This window comes from Labeo rohita, chromosome 3, assembly GCF_022985175.1.
Source record: "Labeo rohita strain BAU-BD-2019 chromosome 3, IGBB_LRoh.1.0, whole genome shotgun sequence".
Classification (NCBI taxonomy): domain Eukaryota; kingdom Metazoa; phylum Chordata; class Actinopteri; order Cypriniformes; family Cyprinidae; genus Labeo; species Labeo rohita.
This window is the reverse complement of record NC_066871.1, coordinates 14,219,878-14,232,378: the sequence shown is the minus strand read 5'-3', so window position 1 is coordinate 14,232,378 and position 12,501 is coordinate 14,219,878. Positions and strand designations below refer to the sequence as shown.

General features: G+C 37.9%; 1 protein-coding gene across 2 annotated transcripts in view; it reads right to left on the bottom strand.

Moving 5' to 3' along the window:
* Positions 1–327: 327 nt before the first annotated feature.
* The window catches only part of csnk1da (casein kinase 1, delta a), a 32,211-nt gene continuing 20,037 nt past the window's right edge, over positions 328–12,501 (bottom strand). The window contains exons 4-10 of one of the 2 annotated variants that reach the window (XM_051101717.1): positions 12,144–12,372; positions 11,798–11,968; positions 10,642–10,790; positions 10,304–10,475; positions 9,516–9,628; positions 6,846–6,914; positions 328–806 (exon numbers count right to left, since the gene is read on the bottom strand). In XM_051101717.1, coding sequence (XP_050957674.1) covers positions 6,882–6,914; positions 9,516–9,628; positions 10,304–10,475; positions 10,642–10,790; positions 11,798–11,968; positions 12,144–12,372 — 867 coding nt within the window. In that variant the 3' untranslated portion in view covers positions 328–806; positions 6,846–6,881. The remainder of the gene's footprint in view (positions 807–6,845; positions 6,915–9,515; positions 9,629–10,303; positions 10,476–10,641; positions 10,791–11,797; positions 11,969–12,143; positions 12,373–12,501) is intronic. The other variant, XM_051101712.1, reaches the window with a different exon arrangement.

Sequence of the window (12,501 nt, the reverse complement as noted above, 5' to 3'; positions counted from 1 at the left end):
AGGACACTGCCTTCATCCTGCGACATGAACGAACAGGCTTTCAAACTTTCGATTTGATTCTGCACATTTCATTAAGCTTAACGCTGTTAAACTAACAAAAAAGAGAAAAAGATTCACCTGCAAAAGACTGTAGCCAGTGTGAAATCAATTTAATCTCCGTTGTACATAAACAAAAAGACAAAAGTAAAAGATTACGTAGTAAGCAAAATGTCAATGGCTATCAGTACAGCTGCATTCCAAGCTGTGTAAAAGTAATTTTTTTGCAACAGGAGAGGGTGAGCCGCGCTATCAGAGCCGTTGGACGTGGCTTTAGCCAAGACGCTCTGCTTTGCGAAGAGGCCCCTGGACGGCAGGAGGACGGCCCTCTCCTCCTGGTGTGTGTGTCAGAGGGCCAAAGGCAGCGATGGCCGAGAACCCCCCCCCCCCCCCACCCGTCCCGTCCCTCCCATCTCGCCAGCGATTGTCTGGCAAAAATTGATGTTAACAAGCACAACTGATGTGCCCCGGTGTCTTCTGGAGTAGTGTAGGTAAGAAAATGTGTGTGTGCGAAAAGAAAACAAAACCAAAATCTGTCCGTCTCTCGAGTTTCGCGTGACTCTCAAGTGTGTTTAATTGCATTGAGAGGAAGGAGGAAATGAAGTCTCTTGTTTCGATTTGATTTGCTGAGGTTGATTTCACATGGTTAGAGGCTGCTGGAGAAGTCCTTGTGCAGATCAGGGCCGTGGTTGGTCTGCTCTTGAGGCGTGTGGAGGGTCTCATCGAGGTACGGCAGACTGCAGGCCACTTGGGGTGACGCGAGAAAGAGCCTGGGGTGGGGAAGGAGAAAGAGACACGTCAGTTTTTGAATAGAGAGTTGCCGTTGCTGAGAGTATCAATTCACACTGCACTGACAGACCAAGTATGTCACTAAGAAGACATTTCAAGATCATACAAATGAGAATCAACATGTTCAATCGGAAAAAACAAGTGCTGACCAATGCCAAAAGACACTAACGGGTAACATGATCAGACAAAACCCGTCTGTAGGTGCGATGTGAATTGGCCTTAACGGTGGTATTTTTGTTTGGAGTGATAACTGTTAGGCGTGACACTTCAAAATGATGGGAGCGGATTGATGATGTCTTTATGGACGTCACCAAATTGCTTCACTAACTTTAGCATAATGCCTGTAACCACAGCAACAAATACTGATAATAAACAAACACGTTACGGAATTTGAATCACATACACTATTGTTCAAAAGATTGGGGTCAGTAAGCCTTTTTATAATTTTTTTTTTTTTTTTTTTTGGTAAATGTAAATTCATGTCCCAGCCATATTTTCTTGGCTAAACACTGCTTACACTATCAGAAAAAGAAAAAAAATATATTTTATATTTTTACATTAACAGTGTAATAAATATTCTATTTATTAAAGCCAAGTATGAATCTCATCAAGTTAAGAGTTTAAGCATTTTACATTTATTCCAAAACAATAATAAGGCAGTAACAATTTAAACAATACATTTTATTTGTGAACTTATGTGCAGCTATTCCTTTTAATAGTTAAAACTTTTAACTATTTTTAAGTATCTCAGATTATCATTTAACAAAGCTCATAAAATTTTGCTCATATTTCAAAACTGACTACTTACCAAAAACTCACAGATAATGTTTTCGGTCCATTTTAAGTCTTATTTTGATGTAACAAAACAGATTTATCCAAGTGTGAATTTTTTACTTACTGTACTTTTAAAAATTAGTCATCTCATTAACTCTATGGTTTTATTTTTGTGTACAAATTTCTCATCCAAAATTTATTATATTACATTATATTATACTATATTATATTATATTATATTATATTATATATATATATTTTTTTAAACTGATCCTAAACTTTTGAGCAGTACTGTACTTCATGTCAATGTGACACTGGCTGTCAGCTATGGTTTTACTCATATAAAACCATGTCATTACACTCTTAATTTACTAGTGATCCATTAATATTTACGATTATCCATATTTAAGATTGGTTACAGTATACGAATGTCTCTTACTTTTAAAATGAACTGTGATTAATGAATCATATTTAACACTCCAAACAGGACTGACAAGCATATTATTCTGCTATGTGAACATAGCCATTGTTCCCTTATTCCCATGAGTCATCTCAGTTTGACACTGTCATGGGAATGTTTAGGATACCAATGACAAAGAAATATGTCTCTAAGACAACCCATTTGCATCTGGTATAAAGATCGGACAGTCTCAGATGATCCAATTACAAGTAGACGGCACAAAAATCAGGTGTAAATGATTATTCAAACCACATTACTAGGTGGTCGATAACATGTGACCACAATGCAAATGTGAACACCAATCCATCGTAATGTATCGCAAGCTCAAAGGACCGCCTACTCACCTGTCAGTCAAAAACAACATTAAAAATGAAAAAGTTTGACATGTTGTCGGTTATGTACGACTTCTAAGTGAACCAAAAGTGCACTTACATAAACATGCACAAGTGTTTTGCCTCAACCAAGACAGATCTTAATACCAGGTGTAAACAGTCAATTCAGTTATTAGAAACACCACTTCAGATTCATGATGCCATGCCATAAGCGTCATCATGAATTTTAGCTTTGTGCCCTTAGGATAAAAGGTCATTATCAGCTAGGGTCAACTTATTCAAAACTTATTATACAGTTCTTACTAGTAATGCACCAAAAATATATTTTTCTACTGAAACACTGATATATGAAAACGTTTATTTAGGCCCTTAAAACGGCATTTTAAAATTAAAACAATCCTTGTTTACAATGGCGTTTTCACTGCATTTCAGAAACTCTGTCTACACAACACAAGAGAAAACACATGTCACATGACCATACTGGCTCAAGTATGTTTAAAATTTAAGAGAAGTAACCGTAATAAAATTGACTTATTCCTTGGGATGCAAAAATACTGTAATTTCTTTTTTTACGTCGCAATTTAATGGTTACTTTTCCTTATATGAGCTTCCAAAATATTAGCATTTCATGATATGATGTTATTGTTTACACGATCATCAAGGATATGCAGCGCAAATGTGGGCAGCCACGCTATCATTTTTCAAAAGTCTCCATTTTGGTCGATTTACATTGAAACACAACACGAGTTTTCAAACTAAGACAGGGTCTGCAGCATTTTCAAAACTGTCCGTTTTCGAGGGTCAAAAACGCCAGAGAAGTGTAAACAATAGGTGGAACCGTAGCAAAAGTTATGTTTTAAAACGAATATGCGCTCATGTAAATGTTGCCTTAATAATCAATCAAGTTTAATTATTAACAAACTGAGTTACATATAAACATTTAAATCGCATTTAAATTTAGCAGTTTATCATCAACTTTTTATTGATATATCTGTTTCTATTCTAACTGGGTGTCGAAATACAAACATTTAACAGCAGCTGTAATAACTTCATGACAAATTTATTTAAAAACACATTAAGTAATGATAAGAACTTAATATAAAATTCTTATGTAATACAGTGCACATTATGGTCCTCTCTAGAGTTATTTTTTGGTTTTTAGCTAACTAATGATCTTTGAATATTAAAAGGCTTTTATGAGTTAAATGACATTTTATACATAAATACTGTTATAAGCTGTTTTAATCATGTCTTTTCCCAGTTTAAACACTGATTAAACAAAACTAAACAGCATTTAGCCAATGATTTCGACCTTCCAAATGACTAAAATAGAAAACTCACTTTTGGCCAAATATTTTTGATGCATCACTAGTTCTTACGGGGCGGTAACCGTTTGTGCCTGTATGCTTTGAGTCCCTAAATATTTTAGGTGGTCCTGGGGCCGTCCTCTGAGCTCCCCCATGGCCTGCCACAGCAGAGGGCATATAGCAGGAGAGGGGGAAACAAGGTTTATAACACCAAAAAACACAGGGGGTTGGGGGGGGGGAGGGGGAACAAAATACTGTATTTTTTTTTAAATTTAAGTCCACTCAGGAACACAAATGGCAGGTTATTTTAAGATCGGAGGAGGGGCGACAGCTAATTGTGCCTTGCACCTTCAGATACACAATAACATCTGAGGTGATTAATTACTAGGTGGGGATACATTTTTCATGATCCTCCGTCAAAGGCAAGGCAGTGCAGGGGCCCCATGAGGACTCTAGGGCCAATCACGTGACGGCTGCTCTGGAAAGGGCGGGGGTGAATCCTTCACTGACGTTACAGACGGGAACAAAAGAGCTGCAGTGGTGAGCCGTTCAGTTCAATTCATTCAGGGCACAAACAACAATAAAGGAACTGGCAGAGATCTTCTGTAAACGGAGGCCAGAAGCAGCAGTTTTACACTTAAATAACTGAAAGCAAAATGCTTGTAAGTATAAAGCTGCATTGATTAGGTGGGCGCAGGAGCACAGTCTGGGTGGTCACACGGCATGCCAGAGAGAGCCAAAACCAAGCACTGGGGGGTTAAAAGAGTGAGACAGAAAGAGGCATCCACACCCAGGCAACTAGAGGTTATGGATACATCACAAAGTAGAGTGCAGAAACACACACTCGCAAGCAGAGGGCGCTGCACAGCACACAATCAAGAGCGCTCTGCTGCACGGCATTTGTGCTTCCTTTCTGCTTCAACGACTGGTTTTGAATTAGCTCTCCAACACTACATTAAACTTTTGTCAGTTATGAGGTTCTACAAATACATGTATGAGTACACGGTGATCGTGTGGAGGCTGCTATGGGACATCTGTGACAGATGGTCTGGTGGGCATACGTGCATACGGGAGCATACTACGTTTTTTTGTTTTCAGTGCGCCGTATGTTTACAGCTCTTGATCTGATCAAATCTGAGCACTGGGACATGGAGACATAGGTTGCCCAGAAATTCACATGACTAAAAGGAATGATAATAGTGGAAAATGCATCCTCGAACCCATCAAGGGTTGAAATTATGCTTTAAACTTTTAATAGCAGGGAAATATTGCTGCTACAGTGCATTTTTTAGTAAAAATAAGCACAACCCCTAAGTCTAGATTCAGTTAAAAACGGCTCAGGGGATAACAGTACTGTCCATCTGTGAGTAACGCATCACATCATCTGGTGTTATGAATTACTTTCTCTGTAAAGATTAAAAATACCATCTGAGTCATTACAGTGAGACATGAGGTTATAAACTGCTAACCGGGACGAAGCTGGAATAAAGTATGCAAGTATCCCAGACTATGAATGCTGGTGGTTTTGGTGTACATTACTAATATCCTTGGTTCCAGAAATATTTACCCCATTCATTTTCTTCACAGATATTTTAAATTCCTCAATTAGGAGTCACAGAACAAAACAATCAGCCAGTTTTGAGAATCTTAACTAGGGGTGTAACAGTATACATATTCGTACTAAAAATTTCCAATACAGGTTTTCTGGTTCACGTGTACCAAACAAATGCAATGCTGTTTGAACCGCTACACGTGTGGAACGTCTGTGTGTGCGGAACATAATTTGAGTTATAACGTTAAATCTCTTACCAAAATATGTAGTAGGAAACCAACGAAAGACTTAACTGCATTTTTTTTTTTTTTTAAATCCACATTGGACTATAAGGGACGCCATTATTTCGATGTGAAACGGTTGCACTCGGTGCGCTACTGGTGTTATCTGTTGCCATTTCTACTGCAACAAAACTCAGAAAATAATATACTGATATGATATCCACAGATGCTGAAAGAGCTTACACGTGGCGATGGATATAAATGTAATTGGTTTAAACCAAATGCTGTACCAAGGGTTGCACGATTATGAGTAATAATTGTCGATTATTCCATTGAAATTATAACTGCAACTAATAATTACGATTATGACAATTTACAGTGAATGATTTTTTGAACAGCTTTGAAGCAAAGCTAATTTTTTTTTCATAGTTTGAAGTAACTGCATGACATTTTTATATATAGTTTCTTCTTTAAATATAAAAAAAATAAATAAAAATAAACACACACACACACACACCCACCCACCCTTAAGCAAGCAGAACAATGTAGGGATTTTATTTAGCGTTTCTCGTCTCGGCCGTTTGTAAGCTCTTTCAGTAGCTGTGGTTTACTAAAAGCCTCATAGGTATCAGGGCTAAAGTGGAAAGAACAAAGATGCGGGTCTTTCGAAAGTTTTACTCATCCACAGGCATCTTTCAATTAATTTCTCCTCTTCTTAGCAACCGGTAGTGCCAGTAGCTCACGAGTGCAACCATTTCACGTCACTGAAATAATGGCACCCCCCATGTGGAATTTTTGGAATAACGTAAATCTTTCGTGGATTTTTACATTATACAATTTACATTATATTAAGCCATAAAAGTATTAATACCAAGGGTTCCCTTTAAGCTGAAAGCAAAATAATTAGAAGCCATTCTGAGTGAACAAGTCAATGAAGATGATGCCTCACTTGCGCTGAAGAAACTAGCTTGTAACATCAGACACAGACTGCTTGGGTTCTGATCTTCAACAATGTTTGTATGACCTTCTTTTGGTAATATATTCAAAAGAGAACCTCAGAGCTGTTGGCAGTTTTAGGTTTCACTATGGAGAAAATGAATGGGGTTTTCACATCTGGAGCCTGACTGTGGCACTTTATTTGAATAACACCATATTGCTTTTCAATTAAACACTTCAAGAGCCTTTGCTAAACATCTAACTACTTCATCTGAATTACAGCTGGCAATGAAGTAGTGAAGTCTCTCTTCCTTCTGTGTGGTGAGTGATGTGCTGCGTGACAGCCGTACAGCAGTGATGTGGGACAGGGAGCCTATTACTCAATGGAGGGAAGTGGAGGTAGTCCAGGTAAATAAAAGACACCCAACTGTCACTCACCCAACGCTGTCTCTCATACCAGAACATGGCGAGCATCTACTTGCCGTGGTGATCATAGGGAATGCTATTCTGAAGTGGGTGGGTGGGTGGGTGGAGGGGGAAACATATTCATTTGTGATGAAAAAAAGTAAACAACAATGTGGTAAACACCTCAGAAAATGTGGATCTGAACAGGAGCGTTAACAACAAATATTCAAATCACCACAGACTCTCTAGACAGAATTATGACTCTGGGCAGCATTTCAAGAATGTGTGACAAGTTCAGCTCTACACAAATATGATCCAAAATATGTGGCAGTGGTTACACAATGCAGGGCTCAACAATAAGGATGGCCCAATGGCCCAGGGCCAGTGCTTGCATTTCAACTATCATTAAATTTTTAAGTTACGTAATGTTTTGCAAATGTCACATTTTGGTGTTCTGTCATGTTTCAACAATGTTGTTTGCAAATTCAACTGATGTAAATATGTCACCAATGCAATGTTACTTAACTGGCTGACAGTGATACAGAAAAAGTGATTTATACTAGTCTTGAAAAAGCCATTTAAATAGGCCTAAAGGGATAGTTTACCCAAAAAGAAAACTCTGTCATTAATTACTCGCCCTCATGTCGTTCCAAACCCATTAGACCTTCGTTTATCTTCAGAATACAAATTAAAATATTTCTGATGAAATCCAAGAGTTTTCTGACCCTGCATAGACAGCAATACAACTGACACATTCAAGGCCCAGAAAGATAGTAAGGACTAGGGCTGTCACTAACAATTATTTTGGCAATCGAGTAACCGGATAATTATAATACATTTTTTTATGGAAAAATAGACCTAGATGAACAATAGCCTTGAAAATGACGTATAATGTACATTACGCATTATAACAAATGACTGCAGAGGGCGCCAATGGCCTGACGATTGTTTTTACACCTTACTGCGCAATCTAATCCTTGTTTAATATCGACTCAACATTTAATTCAAATGTTCACTTAAATCTTTAATATCTGGCCATTTCTTTGTGATAGAAAACTACAGCCATTGTAATTTCTTGAATATGTGAACATCAAAATGTATAAACTCAGGGTTTAACTGAGGGTGAGGGTTTAAACTTATTTTAAAATCGTGATGAACAGTTAGCATATTAAAAAAAAAAGATATTCTTCTGGGTTTGCGTAGGTTTGTAAATGATTTACCTTACAAATCTGATGAAACAGCACCAGATGAACATTATAATAAACCCAAACTCACAACAACATGCAGTAAAATTAAATGGTCACAGTTTGTGTAGCAGCATTTACTGTGAATGGAGCTGCTCTGACAAGCACTTACGTAACCTACATGCATGTAAATAATTAAAGCGCATATATTAAACCAGCATCACATATATTTATTTACTTGAATCGTAGCATTTGTGATTTCTTAACAGCATTATGCTTTATTATTTTTTAAAGGGGTTTAATATGTGGAATACGCCACTTCTGTTATTTTGGTGATTACTCGACACGGGCAAAATGCAATCAAGGATTTTCTTTTTTTTTTTTTTTTTTTTTAAAATCAAATACTCCAATAGAATCGAGGAATCGTTGCAGCCCTAGTAAGGACATCATTAAATTGTGACACCAGTGGTTCAACTGTAATATTATGAAGCTACAAGAACACTTCTTGCGCACAAAAAAACAAAAATAATGACTTTATTCAATAATCCCTTCTGTATCAGTCTTAAATGCACGTTCACAAGAGTACCACAATGCAAGGAGAAAAGAAATTGTTGAATAACACCATTTTTGTTTTCTTTGTAAACAAAAATTATCCTTGTGTCATAAAATTAATGATGTCTTTTAGTACCTTTCTGGGCCTTAAACATGTCAATGTTCATTTTTGGGTGAAAAAACACATTCCATCATTTTCCAGCAAAAATGCTTTAAGTTTGTTTTATGCTTCTTGTCAGTAAAAATGTGTTACATATATAGCTGAAAAATCCCATAAATAAGTGTTAAGCATTTATTAAAAGAAAATAAAAAACACATTATAATAACAATAATAATAATAATAATAATAATAAAATCTTATTGTTGAGCCCAACAACATCAATAATATAAAGTAGTAAAGTATAAAGGAAATGAATAAACCTTTTTTTATCCTATATGTCTTGCCTACCAGGCAAAATGACCTGGGCTGTGTTTTCCAAAAGCACTAACTTAGCTTATGGTGCTTTTGAGAAACGCAGCCCAGGTTATTTAGCTTTTTTCTTCAACACCTACTCACATACTGTCCATTTCACTGCTGAACACAAATTTAAAGATAAGCTATAGAGCATGTGTAGCTCAAAAACACATCTCAGAGCAGAGTGCTTTTATAATGGCATGCTAACAGCCCTGAAAACCATGACACCGGCTCCATATCATGCCAGGCCACAGCAGACACAAGCTCCATCCAAGCACTCTTTCATGGCTATCACTCTCTATCATCTTTTCTTTTGTGTCTCTGCTGGAAAGCAATTGTGGAGGTGTTTGTTTATAAAGGTCCCTTAACTATCTCTTCTGTAGTCAGACTTGACTGGAAATAAAGAAAGGGTCATTTAAGAGCAGTGGAGCTGGGGCCAGAGACTGACAATGCTACCGAACACACAGGGATCTCAAAAGTTTGGTATTACTTATTTAATCTCAGTGTTGGTACCTGTGATGTGGACATGCGTGAGGTGTCCTGTCGGCCAGTTAGATCAGAGGAGGAAATGTTGACAGGGGCTCCGCGGTGCAATCTCATACTGACCTTCCTCTCTCGCTCCATTCCTGGCACAAAGAGAAAGGAAGGAAGACACGTGTCATCTAAAGCGTGGAAAATGGAAAAAACGGACACTGACACCACATTGGGTCATGTCCACCTAAACAAAAATCCGTCTGTTTTCCAACGTCTGAGCCACAAAGTAATTACACCAAACTGGAAAAACAGCATTGAACTTTCGGCTCCACAGAGAATAAACATTATTTAAATGAAAGAAACTGAAGTTTACTGGGACTAAAGGTTTGAAGGTGACATATGGTGGGTTTATGAGTCTTTGCGCTCTGCTAATTGAGGCCGTACACATTAAGGCTGCTAACAAGACCAGTGCAGGGTCATTGTTTAAATGTCTTTCCTGTAGAAATGTCTCTGTGTGAACCTCCGCCCTTCGATTAAGCAAACGCTAGTAAATTTAAGTCATGTCTAGCAAACATCCTGCTGAGAGTAGTAGCTTGCAACCCTTTAACCACTTCCTGTCAGCTAAGACGACAACAAATGGCAGGAAAAAAAAAAAATAGCTGATGAATACAAATCTGTCTTTATCTGAAGCAGTGAAGAGAATGAAAATCTGTGTATCTTGCAAATCAAAATAATCCTTATGTACAAAAAAATGATTTCCCATAGACATGCTGTCTGATTTGACTTGATTCAAAACAAGCACTGACAGGCAGCAGTGGACGTCTTACCTGTGTGTGAGGTTGGCGTGAGGGGTGTGGGAGGTGCTACGTCTTGCGTTCCTCTGGGTCTACCTGAGCTGGAAGGCATCATGCCACGGGCAGCAGGATTCCGCCCATGTCGCAATCTTTCCTCTCGATCCCTCCGCTCTCTCTCTGGATCTTCTGCCGCTCTGTTCGCACCCTAAAAAGCACAGATGAACAAATGTCTTACGAGTTAGGAACGACATGAGGGTGAGTAATTAATGACAGAATTTTCATTTATTGATGTCTTCACTAGATCGCCATAAAAACCAACAACAATTTAAGAAAAACAGCATCCATGCAAAAACAAACCATATGAAACTCACAAATTTGAGCATATTCCAGTCAAACACATAGTCGTATGAGAAGCCTTGTCTGTGGAAAAGGTTCCTGAAGAGCTGTCTCAGATAAGAATAGTCGGGCTTGTCGTCAAAGCGAAGGGAGCGGCAAAAGTTGAGGTATGTGGCAAACTCAGCTGGAAAAACAAAAGGCAAAAGCAATTAAAATTAAGTTTTGTTGCTTTCAGTCAATTTGGTCATATGAAGTCATCTACTCAACTGTTTGTAAGTTTAGGGATGGTAAGATTTTTTTTATGGTTTTAAAATAAGTCATATGCTTACTAAGACTGCATTCATTTGTTCTAAAACAAAGCAGAACAAAAAAAACAAACAAACAAACTGTATTACTGAACTATTACCACCATTGTAATAATAATTCAATATTTTCTAAACCTTAGTACATTTTCTGACCATATTTAAATTGTTCATACAGCATTATTTTCAGCTTTATATTTGGTATGTAGTACAGTCATTTGTATATCTTTTTATTTCCCCAGGGTTTTTTCATTGATTTTCTCCAACTGACAACATACAGAACCCCTAAAATATAAATAAATAAATAAAATATTTGACTATTGTTCTAAGACAAGAACGGGTATTGTTTTGATTTTAGGAAAACTTTGATGAAAGGTTTTGATCCACTTCAAGTGTTGACTACTGTATATGTACACACACACACACACACAGACTTTTGCATGCACACAAGAAACTTTGTGCCCTTGAATTACTACTCACATGTGAATTTTTTGCATGTTTACGCATTACAATTTCTAGTTTCATTTAACCTGTTTCCTTTCTGTGTCACTGCCATTTTACCATGTCTAAAACGAGAGCATGCATGCACATAAATTATTAGAGAGCTACTTCCTCAAAATTTGTTTTTCTTATGGTAGTACCAAATATCAACGCCTAACATCAAATTTAACACATTAAATGGTCTAGTGGGCAAGTGCGGCAACATATAATGATGTTGGGTCCGGAATCCCGTCTCCAGGACCTTTCCCGAGGGTCACATATTTGATTGAACCGTTCAACTAAATGCTGTCTTCTACCACCTATCTCCAACTAGGTAGCTTACGGTCCATGGCTATGATGTAACACAGCTTAAGCCTATTGGTTACTATAAATACAGACAGAAACTTACATGGGTATCCTTTGCACAGAACTTCAATTGGAGTGGACATTTTCTTCTCACTGATTCGCTCATACTTCTGTCTCTTTGTGGCAGCCTTCAGACCCTGCCATGGCAGAGAGCCCAGGTTGAAGTACATGAGCACATAGCCAAGAGACTCCAAGTCATCTCGTCTGGATTGCTCTGTGAAAGAAAACACCGACGATAAACACCATATGTCATTATGATAGCCAGACTATAACAGGTGAAGTGGCTTCATCATAAATGTTAGAGGTGATGACAGGTCAGGTCTGAAAGCACAGGAGGTTTCAGTATGATATTATTATTATAAATTTATTCAAAAGACATGTCAGGGTACCTATTCCCAAGTGGGTGTTGATGGAAGCGTAGCGAGCAGTGCCAGTCAAGTTTTTATTCTCGCGATAAGGGATGTGCTGGTGGGTGCGAGCATCTCTGTACTTCTTGGCCAGCCCAAAGTCAATGATGTAAACAAGGTTGCCCTTCTTCCCCAGACCCATAAGGAAGTTGTCAGGCTTGACGTCTCTGTGAATGAAGTTCTTGGAGTGTATGTATTCAATACGGCTGATCTGAGGACAGAACAGAGGACAGGTTCAGCAGGTCGAATGACTGAATGAGACTCCATGCAAACCTAACACACCAATTCAAATAAAGCAAATACAGGCATGACAACCGCTGAACAAGCAGTCCTTTCAAAC